The sequence below is a fragment of the Mirounga angustirostris genome, unplaced genomic scaffold (genome assembly GCF_029215605.1).
Source record: "Mirounga angustirostris isolate CCGP_5_RB_7025 unplaced genomic scaffold, mMirAng1.0.hap1 SCAF_6, whole genome shotgun sequence".
In the NCBI taxonomy this organism is placed as follows: Eukaryota; Metazoa; Chordata; class Mammalia; order Carnivora; family Phocidae; genus Mirounga; species Mirounga angustirostris.
In genome coordinates, this window is record NW_026991714.1 from 91,162,995 (window position 1) to 91,186,337 (window position 23,343).

General features: G+C 41.4%; 1 protein-coding gene across 5 annotated transcripts in view; it reads left to right on the forward strand.

Moving 5' to 3' along the window:
• CDK1 (cyclin dependent kinase 1) overlaps positions 1 to 23,343 on the forward strand; it is a 97,674-nt gene that overhangs the window by 20,279 nt on the left and 54,052 nt on the right. For 3 of the 5 annotated variants that reach the window (XM_064594673.1, XM_064594671.1, XM_064594672.1), the window contains exon 8: positions 12,943 to 16,355. The exons of the other annotated variants lie outside the window; for them this stretch is intronic. In XM_064594673.1, the coding sequence (XP_064450743.1) occupies positions 12,943 to 13,215 (273 nt within the window). In that variant the 3' untranslated portion in view covers positions 13,216 to 16,355. Of the gene's footprint in view, positions 1 to 12,942; positions 16,356 to 23,343 lie in introns of those variants that run through there. 5 annotated transcript variants of the gene reach the window in all.

Genomic DNA, 23,343 nt, shown 5'->3' on the forward strand with positions numbered 1-23,343 from the left:
TATTGGGGTTCTTAATTCTGGCTTTCCACTCCTTGTTCATAAGGATGACCCAGATTGGATCAGCTATAGTATGCCACAACCCAGCTGCAGTAATTGGTTCAAGGAGTGGACAAGTGACCTAAACAAGACCCCTCAGGGTCCCTTTTGCTATAGAAACCTTGAGAGAATGAAGTGCTCTTTCTGCTGGTATTTTTAACTTGGGAGAACATGACTGGAATCCTGAGCCATCTTCACCACAACTCGAGCTACCTGAGCTGACAAAGTGATAAATAGATTCCTGGGACCATGATGCCCCTGCTTCTGGTCCTGAAGCCCTGGTTCCTGCAGGGCTGCTTTAAAATTGTATGAGCTACTCAGTATTCCTTGTAGGTGTAGGGACTGTGGGTTTTGTTTTGTTCTAGCTTAATCTAGTTTGAGTTGGGCTTCTGTTGTTTAAACCTCAGAGTCCTGACTAATTCCCCTGTCAACATAAAGGCAACTGGATGAATAATTTTAAAGGAGCCCTCAATTTAAGCACCCTTGTAGTTACAAATTCCTGCATAATTAAATATCTTCCTTCTTTGAAAGCTCTTTATTGTTCATAATCATAGTTTTCACTGCAGCTTCTAGTACTGATTGTGTAGGATAGTACTGATATAAATGTATGCCTATTGACCTTTCAAAAAACCTATAAACTTTGGGGAAATGTTTATGTTATGGATACCTACTCTATCAGGAGTAGAAATCTGTAAAATCCACTCTTCTACAGGCAGTCATTCTTTTCCTTGAGATAGGATTTCACAACCATGCTGTACTTCTCTGTTAAGGAAATAATGCAATAACATGAGTAGAATGTATTTGGAAAATTTATTTGCTAATGAGTATTAGTAGTTCCTTATATTTGCAAAGAGCTTTATAGTAATTAACTAGCATATGCTATTTCACTAGACAGAAGCTTCCTATACTATAAAAGTGCCCTGAACTATAAAACCACAAGAATAATTATACCATAACACATTCTTTATAATACAGAGAGAAAAGATACATTTCCCAGCTGAACATAGCCATTTGTCTCAATGGTTCTGGTATTATGACAAACATATTTATGTGCAAGAAAATATAAATGTGTTCTTCATGAAGTGTGTTCACTGCTTCAAGGATCCAAATGGGAAGCAGAGCATTTGCTCCATCTTAAATCTTGCTAGAATTTGAACATAGTTTTAGAAGTGCTTTTTGGCTTGTTTGAAATACTTCTCTTGCACAGGCACTAATGGAAAACGGCTCAGAACATAAAAAAGATCACAAATTCCCAGGTGAACACAGAATGTTTTTTTGACCCGTCAACATCAGTCTGAAGCCCCGTGAACTGGATGACAAATGCAATGTGAATTATATGTTGGGAGCTCTTAATTAGCCATGCTAACTAGAAGGTCATAGCAGGTTGGATATCTCTAAAGAACAAACAAATCTCACCTTCCTTGCCCCAAATTTTGGCATTCACTGTGTGACCCACCCACTTTAAGCAATGAATTATATTAATTAGTTAGTGAAATAAACTTGTAGAATTGAATGGGGTCTCTCAGACATCAATTTAATCCTTATTTTCGCCAGGAGGAACCTGTGGATTTTAGCAATAGAGTGAGAATTAGAACGTAGGCTTTCTGATTTCCAGTTTAAGGAGATTTCTACTGTTTTAGATTGGCTCTGACAGTGAATTTGGGTCAATAATGGAGTCAAGAAAGAAATGTATTTTAAGGATGAAATATTCAGGCAGGAGAAAACCCAAGTAATCAGGAGAAAATAGTAAGTTGGATCAGAGAAAGTTACATACATTTTCACTTCCTAGAAATTAGAAGGGAAATAGCCAACCATGCAAGTAGCACATGCAAGCCAAGCACACGGTGCACGGTAGGAACTGAGTGTTGTTTGCAAAAGCAATAGCAATTCTCATTCTCTGCGCCCCTTCAGAGGATAATCTGGGACTTAACTCAGATGCTACGGGTAATTTTTAAGTGACACTTTCTAAAAACAAAAAACTTGATCCCACTGCAATTTAAGTATAAGATAAACATTGTGCTAGTTAATATTACATATTCATAAAGGTCTCCGGCACTGGAATAGCTAACATATTAGCTGACATGTATAATAAAAGAAAAAGGCAAAGAGCTCAACTTCATCTCTTTTATCATTTTTCAAGAGAAATATCTCATGTGTTATCATGTTTGGAATATTTCCTAACATGGCCCACAAGTGAGGAATAAACAATTCAATGTGCCTAATGGCAAAAAATAAAAGAATTATTCGCAGACAACTGGACTTTTGAGCAGATGTTTATTTAAATCCAAACAGCAACTCCTACTTTTCCTGTTATCTCCAATTATGTGATGCAACATATTTACCAGAAGAAGCACTTTTTAAAAACAGCCTTCCGGGGAGTGAATAAACAATACTATATTTGGCTAACAGCTGCTTTTGGAAAATGAGATGTCAGCAAAGCTGAATGTTGTTTAAAGAAAACTAATTATCCAACTACCTTTGACTTGGATCAGAGTAAATAAAGCACTTCCCTATTTGCACTGAAATGTTTCGTCTAGGATTTAAATATTAGGTATTAGCCAGATATTTTACTTCCTCCTTTTGCCATGTGGAGCAAATGAATTTAAAAAAGTATTCCTGTGTTTGATTTTGCTGCCAAAACCACTTTGGGTCATCGGGTGCTGTACAAGGCTATTGCTTCTTCGCTTGTTCACCATCCGCTATTTATGGTCTTCAGTTTAAAGCAGTATTTATGGACACATTAAAACCCAGATAACCTACTGACATACACTGTGGTTGTATTTGTGTGAATTTATGCAAATGTCAAATACTATAAAGTTATGTTTAAACCCGTGTGGAATTTGAAAAAATGCAAATACCCCCAATTTTTGAAAATGTATCTTAAGGTTGGCAAGCCAAGTAAAAGGTAAGAGTGATTTATGATCTTGCTGCGCTGTGCTCTGGCTGGTAGCACAGAAATACATGCGGCCCTTTGTCAGTGTCATGTGAGCCAGGCTGGGTCTCCCTGAACTAGAACTCCTGCCGGTGGGGGTGGGAGGTGGTTATGATGCTGTACTTACTTGAACATTTACTGTTTATAATTTGAAATATTTTTACATCCTGAAGCAGTCTCATCCACGCACTCATTAAATGGGGGTCCGTGGCTGGTGCTGAAAAATAGGCCTAAAAATTAGGCATTTTGGAATGAACTTGAGACATGCTTTAATGTCACCAAGAAGGCCAAACAACTCCCATGGTACATTTTCCAGCAAGTGTTCCATAAATTGTTAGTGGTTCTTTTGAAAAAATACAAATAGTTAAAAATATTAGTTGTAGCTTTTGAGGAAGCATCTCCCCACTTTACACTTATTTATGTGGAAAAATCAGTATTGTATTATGTAAGTTCTTCAAGAATATATCCTCTGTATAAAATCCGGCATACAATTTTCACATAAAGTTATTAGGTGTAATATTTCATAAATGTTCCTCCAACAAGTACTTACTGAACATATATTATGAGCCAGATACTGAGCTAGGACATGAGGACACAGTGACTTTACATTTCCTTGTTGGGAAGACCGATTACAAGCAAGTAAGTAGTGGAATGGGACATAAGAATGGGATTCTTCCTGCCTGGTGTGACTTAGGTCAGTAAGATAGCTTTCCGCTATTGGAGTAGTCATCAGAACTCCATCGCTGATAGCAGATTTATGAGGAAATGGCTCTCAGAAACTCCCACAGCTCCTAGGCCTGGGATAAGCTATACAGTTTCCGGGGCCCAGTGCAAAATGACAATGCAGGGTCTCTTGCTCAAAAATTATTAAGAAATTCCACACAGCCCCAGCAGAGCCTTAAACAAGCTCAGGGTCCTTTGAAGTGCGGGGTCCTGTGTGACTACACAGGTCACACGCTGGTGAAGCTGGCCCTGCTTAGATCTAGCCAAAGGGAAAAAGTAACAAGGTTTGGAGTGGAGAAGAGAGATTTGGGGATGGTGATTTTAGAGAGCTGTGCCATGCTTTGGGAAGGCTACCGTCTCACCCAGGCCTTATGGAGGAGAGATGAGCTCTGGAACGTGTTTCTTGCCATCGTGAGACAGAATCAGTGCCTGGGTGAGGTCTCACAAAACTGAAGTCAACTCACTGCAAGCTTAGCTTCTACCCAGAATATCTACAGGTTAGCCAGGAGAATACCACTGCTGGTTCCCACCTGCATGTCTAGAGCTTACAGGGGCAACGGTTGATTGTTTGCCTAACTGGATTGGGTTCGAGCGGGAGAGACAGCTGGAAGTGGGTATCTTGGGCTGGTCTTGCCAATGGCATCCAGCCCTGCCTCCAAAACAAACATAATGAATTGTCCTCCTGCCGTTTAGAATAGCCAGCTCCATATTGCTCATACTCCCCCAAGCTCCTTTGTAAGACTAAAATTTAATGTATTAGGAAATATTTTTTATATAAACTGTAAACAGCAATATACATTGCCCCATGTATACATCACCCAGTGTCATTATTACTACATTTGAAACCTTCAGAGTATCTCTTCCTGTTCACATCTCCCTTTCTCTCCACAAAAGATATATTTCTTTATACTTTTCAGCTTTTCTTTATACCTGTACCGTGTATCTTTATCATCATCATCATATTGCATGCTTTTATGCTTTATATAAATATTAAAGATTCTGAAATTTATTTTGTTTGGCTTCATGAGTTCATCCGTGTTGATAAATGTAACTATAGTTCATTTGCTTTCACTTCTGTGGAGTATTCCATTTTATGACCCTACTACAGTTTTTTCCTCTCTTCTCAATAAACAAGTATTTCTCATGTTTTGCTTTTATGAACAATGTTGCTGTAAGTTTTACTATATGTATCTCCATTTGCTCGTTTGCAAGGGTTTTTGGTTTTTGTTTTGTTTTTGGCGGATCCATTCCTTGTCCTTCCCCTGCTCCGCACTGTTATCTCAGGGAGCTGACCCACATAGGTTGTCTGGCTCAACTTCTTGGGTCACCTGCTTGCTTTCTGGGTGTAGCCAGTGGGAGGCACTGGTGACAGAGTGGGAAGGGAGGGAAGAGAGAAGTGAGAATGCTCATTGCCCTCATGCTCAGACTGGGTCCCTTTGCTCCTCCAACTCCCATTGCCCACGTCACCCGGGTCCTTGCTTCTGCCCAGAGCCAGGCTAACTCCTGGTCTTCGGTAGCCCCTGTTGTTCACCTCTGTAGCCTGGGGTGGTAGCAGGTGCCTCAAGTGTCCTGTCCCTGGCTGCGTCATTGCTTTTTGACTTCTCAGGGCTTTTAATCCCCAGGTAACCAATTCCTGAGATTAAATTCCTTCTTTCAGTACTTGGAATGGTTTTTGTTTTCTTGTTACATCCTAATATGTAGGTTGTGCATATCTTATCTTCATATTGCTCTCCAAAGTGGGTGCACCAATTTCTACTTCTAACAACAGTGTATGTGTTCCCATTGTTATCTCATCATAACCAATATTAAGTCTTGTCTAGCTTTTTAAATTTTGCTAATCTAATTGGCTTGAAATAATATTTCCCTGAAGTTTTAGTTGCTTCTTCTTGAGACTGAGGGTCTTTCTATATAGACCATTAAGATTTTCCTTTTGGTGAATTGCTTGTTTACCTGTTTTTAGATTGTTCGGTTCCTATTGATTTATTGGAGTTGCTTATGTCGGCATCCTAATTCTTTGTTGGTTATGTGTGTACCAAATATCTTCTCACATTCTTTGTCCCATCTTGCCATTTTTCAGTGGATGGGTTTTTTCATGGACAGAAGTTTCTAATTTTAATGTAGTTCTCACAAAATTGTAATGTTTCTCTGAGCTGCATGGAACATCACTGATAAGACAAGATCCACTTTGAGGAAGGAAGGAAGGGAGGGAGGGAGGGAGGGAGGGAGGGAAGGAAGGAAGGAGAAGAGAAGAGCGAGAAAAGAAAAGACCTACCAATCGTGAGCTAGGTTGTACAAGCAGATGACCTGTACTTGACAAACGTCTACAAAGAAAGAAAGAAGAAAAGATCTACCAATCATGAGCTAGGTTGTACGAACAGATGACCTGTACTTGACAAACGTCTACAACCCAAATCCCCCAGATAGGGCGTGTGCAAAGAAGTGGCTTGCAGCTAGCCAGTCAAAAACCACACTCAGGGTTTCCCTTTAGACTAGATGGATGGACTCAAGAGAGGAGGTATGAGGGTGTATTTGCTGCAGACCCTAGCTGGAGCCTGGAGAATGCAGGCTTCACTGGGGGCACCTCCCAGGGTTTTCTAGCCCGACTGTACTTCAGACTCATTTAAACACAAGCCTAGTTTCTTTCAGCTTAGACTGAGCCTGGCTTGGAAAGTTTATTGGACAGGACAGGGCAAGTCCCTGAAATGTAACCAGCTAGGTTCAATGTAGCCAACTGGCAACCAAGAGCATGCTGGGTTGGAACAGACAACACACAGGCAATGTGGAGCGGAGCCTTGCGCTGCCCCAGGAAGCAGATAAATCCAAGCACAGCTACTCAGCAGGCTGAGGAAAATGAGCTCAGGAGCAGCCTGGCACTTCCCTGGCCCCACAGGCCTGCACAATTATCTCTCCACTGGCAATGGCAGCCTCTTGCACAAACCCACTGTGAGGACTGACTCCTCAGAACAAAGGTCAGGAGCTCTTATGATACTTGTATTTTAAAATAGTTACTACTTGCATATGATATTTTAAAAATTTAAACAGTATAACAAAGTACACCAAGTCTTTTTATCCTCATTTTGGGGTTCCTATATCTCATACCCCTCACCACCCCTCTCCGTAGACAATTCAAGCAAAAATGAATGTATGTTGTTACACTTGCCTGTTTTTACACAAAGATAGAATATTATGCAGTTTTTTTAAACAACAGATCTAAGAGGGCTTGATCAAGAATTTTTATTTTATCTGTTTATATTTTTTAAAGATTTTATTTATTTGAGAGAGAAACAGAGCATAAGCAGGGGGAAGGGTAGAGGGAGAAGGAGACTCCCTGCTGAGTGTGGAGCCCGATGTGGGGCTTGATCCCAGGACTCCGGGATCATGACCTGAACCAAAGTCAGGCAACCGACTGAGCCACCCAGGCACCAGTGGGAGGCACCAGTGAGAGAGTGGGAAGGGAGGGAAGAGAGAAGTGAGATTGGGTCCCTTTTGCTCCTCCAACTCCCATTGCCCACGTCACCCGGGTCCTTCTGCCCGGAGCCAGGCTAACTCCTGGTCTTCAGTAGCCCCTGTTGTTCAAGAATTTTTTTTTTTTTTTTAAAGATTTTATTTATTTATTTGACACAGAGAGACACAGTGAGAGCAGGATCACAAGCAGGGGGAGAGGGAGAGAAACAGGCTTCCCGCGGAGTGGGCAGCCCGATGCGGGGCTCGATCCCAGGACCCTGGGATCATGACCTGAGCCGAAGGCAGACGCTTAACGACTGAGCCACCCAGGTGCCCCATGTTCAAGAATTTTTGATCAAGCATCTTTAAATCAGGTTTTAATTTAATTAAATGTTTCCCACAAATTGACTATATCATCTTGATAAGTTTTTCCTTACCTTATCTCCTACACAATTTTTTTTCTCCTACCACAATTTTAAGTCTGTAGTCAGCCACCCCTCCACAGGTGATTTTTTTTTTTTTTAACATTTCAGAATGAGAAAAAAAGGTTATATGTTGTGTTTATTGAAGAAAATTGGGAGAATAGAGAAACACACAAAGAAGAAAATAAAATTTAAGAGTAATTCTACTACTCAGTAGTATTTCAGTGACAACTATTATAGTGTTTAGGAGCCAATATTTTGTAATAGATATAGTATATGTCCAATAAAACACAAATACAATTAGCATATACTTTAAACTGTTAAGTGGAAAAGGATTCATCAATACTTGTTTATCTACCTTAAAATCATAAAGTTCAAAATTTTCAAGTTCATTAGTGATAACAATGTATTGTGTGGATGTATGTGTTAACTTGATCTCTACTTTTTAATTTCTTCTCTATATATTCTCTCTATAGATGGTATTTTTTTTTTTTTTAAGATTTTATTTATTTGACAGAGAGAGACACAGCGAGAGAGGGAACACAAGTAGGGGGAGTGGGAGAAGCAGGCCTCCTGTGGAGTAGGGAGCCCGATGCAGGGCTCGATCCCAGGACCCCGGGATCACGACCTGAGCAGAAGGCAGACACTTAATGACTGAGCCACCCAGGCGTCCCTATAGATGGCATTTTTTAAAGAAGTCTTAAATAGAGGCACATACTGATTCTGAAAAGAATTATATCCCCTCTCTATTCAAAGCATTCCAACAGGTATTTATTCACTACTTGAATTATAATTGTAATTCCTTACTTTTCTATATAGTATCACAGTTTGCAAGTCTTGTCTGTTCTTCTGAACATCCCTTTGAGGCAAGTAGTGCTATGCTCATTGGCTGGCTGAAGAAACTCAGCATCACGGAGGTTTGGCTTGTTCAAGTCCATCTAGCTAATTAGGTAGGAGAGTTGGGTTGGAAGTTTGGAGCCTAAGTCTAGTTTGTATTCCATCAGACCATTGTGGGGACAGAAGAAACACCCTACTTTTCCAGACCTCTGTAGTTTTATAATGTAGTTGATGAGACACGTTGTAAAACCATTAGACACCCAGAGAAGAAAACACAGCCTAAGAGAGGCAAACATGGCCACCCTCTTTAGACCCTATGCATGTTCTACTTAGCCCATTTCCACCACCTCTCCCTGTTGCTTTGGCTGGTCTTCAGGCGTCTGTGGTACCCGCCTAGACCTTTGAAGAGAGCTCTTGATGGGAAGTTAGAAAGAACTTGAACTGAGTTAAAGGCAAGGCAGAAGATGTTCTTTCCCCCAGTCATGGAGATATTTCATTGCCAAGTGAGAGTTATACCTTAATTGTATTTTTCCTGTGGCTTAAAAATGTTTTTCACGTATCCATTCAATGTGTTCAGTCATTGACTCATTCATGGTTGAATTCAATAGGCATCACTGAGTACCCAGCATGTCCTCAGTGTAAGACACCCTGTTAGCCCTAGAGGAGGACAGATAAATAAAACATGACTTATCCCTTGAAGGAGCTCTGTTTGCACATGATTCTTCTGGTTACTTGGGCAACAGACTTTGATAGATAGCATGCAATCCACACTTTCAACCTAGACACAACTGAGGGACAACTCTGTAAAGGTATCTCTTAGCTAAAGCACAGGCCAGGAGTTTTCATCTCTTTTTGATACCAGAATCACTCTTGTGAAGACAAGGTCTCTTTTCTGGGACCAGGATGGAAGGGAATGGTGGCCAACATGGGGGTGTAAAAGACAACCCATTTGGGGCACAGGAAATAAATATTTTGATGTATACTTATAACATTTCTTTTACTGGGAATATGTTTTATATGATCTAAAATGTGTTAGTATTATACACAGCAGCTCACATATGTACTTCGTGAATCAATAAATACACGTATGCGCTCAGTAGTATTTTATTGATGGGGCGGGCAATCAAGAATATGGGGTTCAGTGCTCTAAAGCCAGAGCTACACTGCTTCTCCTTCCTGCCGAAAGGCTCCTTTGGGAAGCTTTCCCAAGTCATTGGGTTGGGATTGGCCTGATGGCTAAGAAGATAATTATACAAGGTTTCTAGAGTATAAAGTTCAAGTAAGTTCCTACAGACTGTGCCAGACTATGTCTCTAACACAAACAGATGGGGGGAGAGATTTCTTCTTCCCTCAATAAGCCCTTCCTTCCTGTCAGGATCCTGAGCTTTAAGAGCATGCTTTTTCCCCCTCACACTTGGAGTAGCCACTTTGTTTGCTGTTGGGGCTCTTCTGTAGTTGCTTTTCACCTCTTTTCCCAAAGAAGTGCCCTTCACTGCTCATTCCTCACCTCACTGGAGTTGGAAGAAAATCAGTTGGAGTCCTGAGTTCCCATCTATTCTATTGCCAGGCACTTCCATTTGGTAACAGATGTCCAGCAGGGCCCCCCATGTGTCAGTTCCAGAGCATTCTACCAGCTTCACTGACAAGTGTAAATTCTCGTTAACCCAGTGTCTGCACACGGAACACTCTGCCGCTTTCTGGCCTGGGAATCCTTTGTGCTGTACCACGGGGCATTTCTGGACTGCACATTATTTTTCGCTTTCATCTAAGGGTTCTGTTTTCTTCTTTCTCCATCCCACCTCTGCTTGCATCTTGTTTATCATTGAAATCACTGATAGCTTATGCAGAATATAGGTTGTGTTTCACTAAAAAGATTACCAGTCTGTGATAATTCAAAAAGTACTTAGGGAGTGTGGATTGTGATTGTTTGAATTGCAGAAAGATCTTTAAAGACAGATTCTTTTTTATCTTCTTGACATATGATCAGTTTGATAAAAATTTCAGTTTTGTGTGTTTCAGAAACCCATCTGTAGCATAATATGAATTTTACTCTGGGGCATCCTTTTCCTCCAGTTCTGGTGTTTACTAAAGTCCTTGCATAGAATGTCTGTGTTTTGAGATGGAATTTGGAAGAATTGCTCATCTACATCAGAGATAAACCAGATGATCCTTGCAAACATCCACACCTGGCTTCAGATAAGAATTCTGAGCTTGTCAATTACTAGGGCCTCCTGAGGGCAAAGACTGGCTGGCAAAAATGGTTTTTGGGTAGGTAGGCCATTCTGGGGGATCTTTTCTTCCAAAGCAAATGAGGGATTCCTGTCATGACATGTGGATGACATCAATGGTGAGGTAGGGAAGGCTAGCTGCTCTAAGAGACAGACCTTATGGTGTATGATGGCTTAAACACAATAGTTTATTTCTTGTTCTGATGGCAGCACTGGGTAATGAGAAGTTATGACAGAACGGCTTTCCTGAAGGCCATCATTCAGGGATCCAGGCTCACAATGCTCTCGTATCTTCAGCTCATGGTTTCTAGAATTGCCCTAGGAGGCGTCTCCATTCCAGCCATCCGGAAGGCAGACACAAACATGGAGAAATGGGCATGGCCAGGTCTGGATGTGGCACACCTCACTTCTCGTGTCCTGTTGGCTAGAACATAGTCACACGGCCATGCCTAACTGCAAGAACAACAGGGAAGTGAGGGCTGGTTGTGCATCAGAGAGGAAAAGGAGAATATGGGATCAGTCTCTGCCACCACATACTTACCCTTTGCTTCATGGAAAAGCTTACTTCAAAGGCCCCCTTTACCAAGCAGTGAGAATCAATTGTGTATTCAGGGGTAGCTCTGAGATCCCTTTCCCAGGCAAGGAGGGTGCGCTATCATTTTATAGAAGATGACAAATCCCTTCTGATAGAGTTAAATGACACAGAGTGGATGTGGGTGTTCTGCAAAAGGTTTTCGGATGATCAGCAAATTTCATCTGGAGGAACAAGCAGGGGTGACCTCTCTGGAACCGTACACACAAGTCTGCATATCTACCTCCTCTTTGGAGCTCGTGACCCAGTGTTTCCAAGTGTCTGAAAAGCTGATATTCTCTGCCTTTTCACTTGATTGGGGGAAGTTCGGGTCATATCTTTGCAAATAAAAATAATTCTTCCCCTGAAATTGCCTACTTGTTATCTGCAAAGACAGCAGGGATTCTTTAGCAAGGAAGGTCCCAACCTGCCTTGAACATGGGCCAATCAATGGTCTGGGCAAAGGCTGGGAGGCTTTCATCTTTTGGAGAAATTAATACATAGGGTATCAGCTGAGTTTCCATTTCAGTGCAACTTAAGCCTGAGTGATAAAGGCAGCCGTGGTCTGTGAACCTTGTATTACATAACCCTCATGTGATCGAGGGCTGCTATTTATAGTTTTCCATTGTGTGGGGCTCTGCACTGGGTTACAGGATGCAGCTTCCTTCTTCTCCAGCCTCCCAGAGGAGATCAAAATGACTCTGCATTTATCTTGAACTTCCACCTAGCCTGGGTCTTTTAAAACTGTTCTTGTCTTACTGTTAAAAATAATTTTGGCTGCTACCTTCCCCTAAAGTTCGCTCATTTGTTCATCTTTGATCCATCCATTCATTCATTCATTCATTCATTCATTCATTCATTTAACGTTTAAGAATGCCTTCTAGGCACCAGGGATACAAAGTTGAGTGAAACACATCTGGAGTGGAGGTAAGGGGTTGAAAATTCTGATTCCTAGACTCCATCCTAGACCAGTTAAAATACAGCATCTGGGGGGTGAATTCTGGTCATGGGTGTGTTTTAAAAATCTTCCAGAGTCTAATGTGCAGCTAGGCTTGATAACAACTAGAATTTGTAGACATTGCTGCCAAAGGAATGTATAAGGTTTAATATGCCAAGGAAAAGGACCAGAAAGAGAACCAAATAAAGACAGGGTCCTAAGTGGGTATTGACAACAGTGCAGAGAGAATTGGCAGTTGTTAGATAGAGAGAAAGAAAGAATGATCAATCTGTGGTAGAATTTCAGCCTTTCTACTTTTTAGCTTGTGTAATGCTGGACAACATTTAACCACTCTGAGCCTCTTCTTCCTCATTTTAAAAATGAGGATAGTAATAATCTTTACATCCTAGGATTGCTGTGAGCATTTAATCAAAGTACCTGCTGTGCAACAAATCTGTTATTTTTGTTATTATTTGGAATTCAAGAGGAAATATCAAGCATAAAAAGGTGGGTAGTTAAAGATGTGCCTATATGGGGCACCTGGGTGGCTCAGTCGTTGGGCGTTTGCCTTCGGCTCAGGTCATGATCCCCAGGGTCCTGGGATTGAGCCCCGCATCGGGCTCCCTGCTCCGCGGGAAGCCTGCTTCTCCCTCTTCCACTCCCCCTGCTTGTGTTCCCTCTCTCGCTGTGTCTCTCTCTGTCAAATGAATAAATAAAATCTTAAAAAAAAAAAAAAAAAAGATGTGCCTATGTTGGTGAATTCTACCAAATAGTCAAAGAAAATTTAATATGTCCTTCTCAAACTCTTCCAGAAAATTGAAGAGGAGGGAACACTTCCAATCTCGTTTTATGAGACCAGCATTACCTTGACACCAAAACCCTACAAGGATACCACCAAAAAAAAAAAAAAAAAAAGAAAGAAAAGAAAAAAGAAAAAAAGGAAAATAGAAAATTATAGGTCAATATCCCTGATGAATATAGATACAAAAATCCTTAACAAAAAATTGGCAAACCAAAGTCAACAATACATTAAAAGGATCATCCACCATGGTCAAGTGGGATTTATTTCAGGGATGCAAGGATGATTCAACATTTGCAAATCAATCACTGAGATACACTGTATTAACAGAATGAAAGATAAACACCATATGATCACCTCATCGATGCAGAAAAAAATCATTTGACAAAATTCGACAGTCATTTATGATAAAAACTCTCAACAAAGTGGCTATAGAGGAAATGTACCTAAACATAATAAAGGCTATATATGACAAACCCCACAGCTATTATCATTCTCAGTGGTAAAAAGCTGAAATCTTTTCTTCTAAGAGCAGGAACAAGACAAAGATGTCCACTCTTGCTACTTTTATTCAAAATAGCATTAGAAGTCCTAGCCACAACAATTAGGCAAGTTAAAGAAATAAAAAGCATCCAAATTGGAAAGGAAGAAGTAAAACTGTCACTACTTGCAGATGACATGATACTAAAACCTTAAAGACTTTACCAAAAAACTGTTAGAGCTAATAAATGAATTCAGTAAAGTTTTGGGATACAAAGTTAATATACAAAAATCTGTTCTGTTTCTAACACAAACTATCAGAAAGAGAAATTTTTAAAAATCCCATTTACAGTTGCATCAAAAAGAATAAAATACTTAGGAATAAATTTAACCAAGGAGTGAAAGACCTGTACACTGAAAACTATAAGACATTTATGAAAGAAATTGAAGGAGATACAAATAAATGGAAAGATATTCTGTGCTTATGGAACAATTTTTTTTATTTTTAATTTTTTTTTCAAAGATTGATTTATTTGCCAGAGAGAGAGCAAGCATAGGAGCACAAGCAGGGGGAGTGGGAGAGGGAGAAGCAGGCTCCCCGCTGAGCAAGGAGCCTGATGTGGGGCTCGATCCCAGGACCCTGGGATCATGACCTGAGCTGAGGGCAGACACTTAACGACTGAGCCACCCAGGTGTCCCAACAATTAATGTTTTAAATGTTTGTACGACCCAGAGCAATCTGCAGATTCAATGCAATTCCTATCAAAATTCTAATGGCATTTTTCACAGAGCTAGAACAAGTCTAAAATTTGTATAGAATCTCAAGAGACCCTAAATAGCCAAACCAATACTAAGAAAGAAGAACAAAGCCAGAGGATCCACATTCCCCGATTTTAAACTATACTACAAGCTCTAATAATCAAAACAGCATGGAATTGGCATAAAAACAGACACATAGACCAATAGAACAGAATAGAAAGACCAGAAATAAACCCATGCATATATTGTTAGTTTATTGTTAGTTTAAAACAAAGGAAGCAAGAATATACAATGAGGAAACAACAATCTCTTCAATAAATGGTGATAGGAAAACTGGACAGATACATGCAAAAGAATGAAAATGACCACTATCTCACATCATACACAAAAACTTACTCAAAATATATTAAAGACCTGAACCTAAGACCTGAAACCATAAAACACTTAGAAGAAAATATAGACCATAAGCTCTTTGGCATTGGTCTTAGTGATGTTTTTTTGGATATCACTCCTAAGGCAAGAGCAACAAAAGCAAAAATAAACAAATGGGACTATATCAGACTAAAAAGCTTCTGTCCGGTGAAGGAAACCATCAACAAAACAAAAGGCAACGTAATGAGTGGGAGACGATATTTGCAAAGTATATATCCAATAAGGGGCTAATGTCCAAAATATATAAAAAGCTCATTGACTCAACAACAAAAAAACCTGCCTGATTAAAAAATGGTCAGAGAAACTATATAGATATTTTCCCAAGGAAAACATACAGATGGACAAGATACATGAAAAGATGCTCAACATCATTAATCCATAGGGAAATATAAATCAAAACCACGGTGAGATATCACTTCACACCTGTCAGAATGACTAGCATCAAAAAGACAAGAAATAAAAAGCGTTGGTTAGGATGTGGCAGAAGGGAACGGTCGTATGTTGTCTGCAGAAATGTAAATTAGTGCAGCAACTATGGAAAACAGTATGGCCATTCTTCAAAAAATTAAAAATAGAATTATCATAAGATCCAGCAATTTTACTTCTGGATTTCTATCTGAAGTGGTATCTGGGTATTTGGTATTAGGAGAAAATGAAAACACTAATTTGAAAAGATGTAGAGAAACGAACACTCCTATGTTCGTTGCAGCATTATATACAATAGCCAAGATATGAAAACCACTAATTGTCTATTGATAGATGAATGGATAAAGAAGATATATATATATAAAATAGGATATTAGTCAGCATAAGAAATAATGAAATATTGTCATTTGCCACAACATGGATGGAACTTGAGGTTATTGTACTAAGTGAAATAAGTCAGATGGAGAAAGAAATACCACATGATTTCACTTATAAGTGGGATCTAAAACACAGAACAAACAGAAAAAAACCCAGACTCATACATACAGAGAACAGATTGGTAGTTTCCAGAGGGGAGGAGAATTGGGAGGGAGGGCAAAAGGGATGAAGGAGATCAAGAGGTACAGTCTTCCTGTTATGAAATAAATAAGTCATGGGGAAGTAAGGTACAGCATTGGGAATACAATGAGCAACAGTGTATCCACTTTGTATGACGACATATAAAATAAAGATCTGAGGATGGTCTTAAGTGATTGTCTGATGCTACCAAAACTGGGTGAAGGCTCAGATATCTGTGAGTATCTGGGACCTCAGCTCCATAGGGTGCATCTTCCTTGAGGAAAAAGAAATAATTATTTTCACTTTAAAACTAATGTAAATAGGAGCACCTAGGTGGCTCAGTCAGTTAAGCATCTGCCTTGGGCTCAGGTCATGATCCCAGAGTCCTAGGATCCAGCCCTGAAATCCATGATTTCTTACATCAATTGTAATATGCTATTTTTAAAAACTTTTACATTTTTGTACCACTTGGAATTTTTCCTGGTGTACGGTGTGAGGTATGGGATCCAACTTTATTTTTAGATGGCCATCTAAAGCCTAAAGTTGAATAATCTACCAATTGACCTAAAAGCCTTTTACTGAATAATCTATCTTTTCTCCATGGATTTGAGATATTATTCTTCAAAATATATTAAACTTATCACATACTAAATTTCCAGATTTTTTAGGTCTGTTTCTGGACTTTCTATTTTCTTTCATTGATCTCTCTATTCATGTATCAACACTATACATTTTTTAATCATTATAGCTTTATAATAGGCTTTAATTTTTGATTTGGAAAAAAATCTGGTATTATTCTTTTTCAGAATGTTCCTGACCACTTTTGCTTGCTTACTTTTCCATCTAAACTTCAGAATCAGCTTATTTAGTTTAAAAAGATAATATATTATTGGCTTTGTATAACACACTGATTAACATAGAGGGGACTGATGGCTTTATGTGTGTTACCTTTACAGGTCAGTGGTCCTGCCCCTTGGTTAGTGTGATCCAATGGATGTCAGACTCTCACAAATATCACCAATCAGACATAACATTACTCTGCCTATGGGGTTGACTGAGTGACGGGGAAGAGAGGCAACCAAAAGTATTTACCACTCTTTCCTGGGGAGTAGAGCAGAAAACCTCTCCTTCCATGGAAAAACTAGAAGCAGGTGGATAAAGGTGTTCACCATTAACAGTGGGATTTGAGGGGCACCTGCTAGGGATTCCTCTTGGGATATTTCAGTGGCTCTTAAAGGAATTTGGTCTTGTGATTCTGGAGATCTGAGACACTAAAGGTATATGTGGAGTTATTTCATCTGCTGAAAAGGATGGTGAGAGACAGGTGTAGGATAAAGAATATGGACTTTAGAGCCCAAAGAGACGGAGTTTAACCCCAGCCTGGCTGCCAATTGTATGATTTGGGGCACTTAATTTCTCCAGCTCTCGATTTTCTCACCTTTATAAATACCTGGCAGAATTGTCAGTATTAGAATAATATATGTCAAGATTCTAGCACAGCACCTGGCATACAGTATGTAGTGAATAAATAGTCTGATGCACAATTTGACCCAAAGACAACTTCACAGTTTCTCTGGAGGTCTTGGCAAACTTCTCCTGCAGTGAGTGGCCTTATACACCAGAGAGAGACCCTGTTCCCCCGGCTCCACAGAGAAGGCACGTAAAAGACATGAGAAGACCTTACGTTTCTGGAATTCTAAGCATTTCAACTCTTGCTCTTGGTCTGTGACCCACTCACTCTGGTTCTCTTGTCTCAGCGCATTGCTGTGCCTCTCTCTTCGCAGGAATTTTTTTTCATGCTTATGGGTCATCCTCAAATGGAGATATTCTACATATAAACAAATAGAAACCTGATCCTTATGAAAAAGTGCTGAATATTATTCCTGATTATGATTTTAATATAGGCTCATTTAATAAAAAATAGAAAATGGAGAAAAACATAAGGAAACAAATATCAGTTATAACGTCATGAAACAGAAAATGTTTATTAGTATATATATTTCCTTCTGGGCTTATTTCTGTGTCTATACCCTCCTCCATGGACCTTGATATTGATATTTACATCCACACTTGTGTAGACACATACACCCATATTCACACCGATATGTAATTGGATCATACTTTACACATAATTTGGTGTCTTTTTTAACATTACATCACATCTTCTGTTTTACGAAGTTTCTGGTAAGAATAATTTTTTTACTGCTGCATAATGTTTGGCACATTTTTCTTTTAAAAGTCCAGAATTAGGCAAGCAGATTTTATCTCCATTGACACTAGTTAGGGAGAGGACATAAAGATTGGAGGGTTGTTGTTTATACATTTTCATTTAAATACTAAACAAGTGAAGTGAGCAAACCATCAGCTAGTTTCTGAAAGCTGAGAATAATAAACAAAAGCCCATTTAAAATCACTGTTTCTACATTGTTTTTTGTCCCTTTTTTAGGAAAAAGTTTTGAATATTTTTCAGACTCATTACTGAGTAGCTTGCGCAACACTATTTTTACTAGGGGCCTGACAAAAAGCCAGGGTTACGGCCTGCCTTTCCTTTCCAGAACACAGAGTGTTTATCCTTTCTATGGGGGCAAAGTTGATATTTTCCATAAAGCAAAACAACCTGGAAATCTTGGGTGATTTACTTGAGCCAAATGGTAAATAAAAAGCAAATAAAGTAAATTAAGAAATACTTGTGGGAGAATGAACTAGATCACATCTGTCATCCTACCATGACCCCTTTTTGCTGTGTCTCTGGTGGTTGACCACAAGATGTCACTATGGCTTTTTTAATCCTAGGAATCACGTAGCTGGCTGGGGGTGGGAAAGACAGGGAAAGAGAAAATCTTACAGTTCTATGCAAAATGGAATAGTATTTTTTTTTTCCTGGCCGGCAGCCAGGCTAATAAAAAAAATGTTTTTAAAACCAACACTATGAATTCAAAAGGCTTTCAAGAAACATCTGCACAGTGAAACTGTTAACTCCAAAGAAGCCCAACATTGTATTTATACTGTATAAATTAAAATGGAAAATAAAAACCCATTTGGGCCAGTGTGCAAAATCTCCAAAGCAAGAGAAAAATACTTCTGAAGTCAATCCATTTTCAGAATGATGGCATTAAATACGGAGGATGTAATAGCTGAAAACAACTGAAATCCTGCCCAGTGAAGCTTCAAATAACCAGTTTCCAAAAACAAATATTGTTAATTAACCAAATTTCCCTTCAAATTTTAGGGGAAAGAAACAAATCATTTTTTTTTTTTTAAATGCAAGCTGCTCTCATGTTACTTGGGTAAAATGGTTTTCACATCTAGCAAGCACAGTCTGCAGTGTCCCCTCCATATGGCACATCTTCAGGTAGGCAGAGGAGACCCGGTGTTCCGGATCGTGCTTCTGAAGGACTGAGAGTTCCCGAGTCACCACAAAAATTACATTTCTTTATTTGCATAGAACGCAAGGAAGTGCTTTAGGAACGCAACTGTGCACATCCTTGGATGTGAATAGCCGTCTAGTGGATGGTCTGCTGGGCTCCCCACTTGTATGCAGGTGTCCCCATGCATCCCTCCAATCACGTGGTCCTAGTGTGACTGGCATGCGATGTGACCACCCAGTGTTCTCAACAGTGGCTAGCAGCCTAACCCAGATCCCTCATCAGGAATTTGGGATTGAGTCAGTTGAGTCTCTCTTCAGATGACCAGAGAGTGGCATGCAGAGTCTGGAACTGTTAGTCACCATATTTTCCATCTTGTCAACCAAGAAGCTAGCACATAGGTGTCCCGGGAGAGGTAAGAGTGAAGGGGGCACTGGGAGCCCTGACAGAGAGGGAGCTTTGATGGTATCTAGTTCCAACATGTCCTTGAGGTCCAGGGTCATCCACTCTCTGGTTTCCAGAGAAAGCCTTGTGTCCTAAAGAAATGATCATTTTGTTCCACCAAACCGCTCTACTCTGGCGGTTGCAATTCCTTGCAATTAAAAGTGTCTTAATGTACAACTTTTCAGGATGATTTGGAGCTCAAGTCGTTGTAATTTTTTCTCTTTGCACTCCAACCCTCCTCTGCTTCTCAGCTGTCCTCTGTCCCCCATCATTTATCCAGACATTTAGGTTATGGGCTATTTTATTTGCTCTTTTATACTAACTTTCCTGGCTTGAGGGAGAGTGAGCATAACCTTGTACGGCCTTAAGGAATGCTTTGAAAGATGACTTTCAGTCTCTGTGATCTTTGGCTGAAATGGGTCTGTACATTAGTATTCTACAATAGCACTTCCTCAATTTTGTTCTTTAGAACATTAACCCTGAAAGTGTTAAAGAAATAACGTATTCCAAAGTAAAATAAATTTGGGAAAAAATGCAAAAAGAAGTCTCTTGAAGGCTTATAGTTCACATTAATATATTAAAGGCTCTGACAAGTCCTACAATAGAAAAGGAATTGAAATTTGTTTAGCTCAAGCTTTTCTAAATTTATGAGATAATAGATTTCTTTTGTGTGTGTTGGGGGATGGTTAATCCTTATTGGCAATATTTTAGAATGTTACTTAAGATGCTTTATAGCCAAACTGAGTTTGTGATGGGCTTACCTTGGGAATTTTTATAGAAAAGGCCCTGGAAAAATCTCAATCCCTCATTCCCTGACCTCATAGCCCTTAATTAATCAGGCAGTTAGTCTGAAGGCTAGGGAATGGTCCAGACGTCCAGTGCTGTAGGAGAGACTGCCGTATGGCCTCTCTTGCAGCCCCTACCTTTCCCAGAGTCCTGATTTTATGCCTTCTTTTTATGCCTTTTCCAAAATAGAATACACAAAGAAAAGTACAAGTGTATAGTGATGAATTTTTGCAAACTGTTCCACACACTACTGCAACTAGCACTAGATTAAGAAATGACATCACAGGGCGCCTGGGTGGCTCAGTCGGTTAAGCGGCTGCCTTCGGCTCAGGTCATGATCCTGGAGTCCCAGGATCGAGTCCCGCATCGGGCTCCCTGCTCAGCAGGGAGTCTGCTTCTCCCTCTGACCCTCCCGCCTCTCATGTGCTCTCTCTCTCTCTCTCTCTCAAATAAATAAATAAAATCTTAAAAAAAAAAAAAAAGAATGATTTAAGAAATGACATCACAAACTTCCAGAAGCCCCTTCATGCTCTTTCAGGCACTTCACCACATAAGAGTAACCATGATCTGGGTGCCTGGGTGGCTCAGTTGGTTAAGCGACTGCCTTCGGCTCAGGTCGTGATCCTGGAGTCCCAGGATCGAGTCCCGCATCGGGCTCCTTGCTCCCATTGACCCTCCCCCCTCTCATGCTCTCTTTGTCTATCTCATTCTCTCTCAAATACATAAAATCTTTAAAAAAAAAAAAAAAAAGAGTAACCATGATCTGACTTTATGCCTTTTCTTGCCAAATAAATGGATATGTTCTGGAGGAGAGGGATCGATCCTCGATCTCCTTGTATCCCTGCAGTGTCTAGCCTAGGATTTAGTGAAGGCTGGTTCACTGGACTCACGTATAAGCATGAACCGTAAAAGCACAAGTGCTCACCAGACTCCTGTACGGTGTGGAAGGGCCTGCAGTCAGACTGGCTGGGTTCAAACCCTGCATCCACAACCACTAGCTGTCTGACCGTGGGCACTCAATCTCTAAGGACTTCAGTTTCCTGATTTGCAAGGAGATTCGGTTGGGGTATCCGGCTGGCCTTGAAGGCCATCACAAGGATCCTTCTCAGAGACAGAGGGAGATTCGCTGCCCACACGCAGAGGAGAAGGTAATGTGAGAGCGGACAGAGAGATCCGAAGATTGGGGTGAAACAGCCGCAAGCCGCAGAAGGCTGGCAGCCACCAGAGTCTGCAAGAGACTCAGAGCTGACCCTCCTCTCGAGCCCCCGGAAGCAGTGAGGCTCAGGGAAACCGACGGCGGACTTCCGGCTTCCGGAGACGCCGCGGAATGTTTCTGTCGTTTTAACCCCTCAAGTTTGTGGCGCTTTGTCACAGCGGCCATGGGGGCCTAAGACACGTACCACGTGCCGGGTCTTGGGCGATAGCAATGAAGAAGCAACAGCCTCCGTGGAGCTTATCTTCTAAGGGGAAGACAGACAACGGGTGGGTGCACGGACGCGGAATCGGACGCCAGACAGTGACGCCTGCTGTATACCAACACCACAGCAGGGAGAGCCCGGGGAGCCTAGGAGAATGGCCGGAAATGAGTTGGGTGCGGTGTGCAGGGCTCGGCAGCCGCGCACGATACGGGAAGGGCTCTGTCTGAGTGTGGCCTTGGGACTTTTCACTCTGTTCGGGAAGACAGTGGGCTCCTCTCAGGTTGTCCCAAGAGGGGCTCTGGACTGGGGTCAAGTTGCCTGCTGTCCCCGTGCCCTCAAGACATTTCTTTAACCTCTCGAGGCTTTCATGTCCTTAACCCGGGGCAGATTAGCTACTTTCTAAGACTCTTGCTCTTGAAACAAGAAAGGCCGGCGCGCAGCCCCCGCGAACAGGAAAAGGCCGGTCGGAAACACAACGGTCGCCGCGGCGGCGCTGCCGGGACCGCTAGAGGGAGGCGGCGGGCGCTACCTCCGCGCAAGCCCTGCCGGGAGAAGCCCGGAGGCGTTGGCTCCAGCCGAAAAGCCCTCCGAGGCCGCCTCTCAGGCTCTGCTTCTCATTATGCCCACGGCTGGACCCGAAACCACACACGTTTCAGCCAACCGTAGACGGCCCGGCCTCTTCCCCCCTTAAGCAGGGACGCCCCAAGCGCAGCGCCCTCAGACCCGGGCAGTGGAGCCGAGAGGCGCCGACCCAGGGTCCCGCCCGCTTCCCGGGCGTCGGGAGCCGCCCCGGTGGAGGAGCAGCTTCTGTTCACCTCCCCCCCCCCAAACTGTCCTAACTCCCGAGGGCTCAAGCGGAGAGTGGTCGCCAGAGTCTTTCGAATTGCTCCCCAGAGTGATTTTAAAATGCCCCTTCTCCCTGCGGGGTCCGACCTGGAGGCTGGCGCTCGAGCCTCGCCCCACCGCATTACGCTAGAGACCGAATGCTGTGGAGTTCGCGTCCTAGAAGTGTCCATTTCAGGGGTCTCAAGGCCCTTTGAAGAGGCATTACAGAGGGAGGTAAATTTTGGAGACGCTCTGAACGTACATTCTTCAAACAATATAAGGATGTAATAATAACGATTAGGAGACTTTGCTTTCTCCGGTTTAATCCTTCTAGCCTCCGAAGCCGGAAGCTGAAGAAGGTGGAGTATTAGGGAAAGATTCACTTATGTATTCATTTGGTAAACTTTTTCCCTTTTAATTTCTTTTTTTTTTTTTTAAGATTTTATTTATTTATTTGAGAGAGACAGACTGAGAGAGAGAGCACATGAGAGGGGGGAGGGTTGGGAGGGTCAGAGGGAGAAGCAGACCCCCTGCCGAGCAGGGAGCCCGATGCGGGACTCGATCCCGGGACTCCAGGATCATGACCTGAGCCGAAGGCAGGCGCTTAACCAACTGAGCCACCCAGGCGCCCCTAATTTCTTATTTTTAAAGATTGTCTTTTTTCTTTTTCTTTCCTTCTTTCTTTCTTTCTTTCTTAATTTTCTTTCTTCTCTTTTTTCTTTCTTTTCTTTCTTTCTTTCTTTCTTTCTTTCTTTCTTTCTTTCTTTCTTTCTTTCTTTCTTTCTCTCTCTCTCTCTCTCTCTCTCTCTTTTTCTAGTGGGGGTTAAGGGGCAGAAGGAGCGAGAGAGAGAGAATCCCAAGCCGACTCTGCGCTGAGTGCGGAGCCCCACACAGGGCTCAATCCCACCACTGTGACATCAT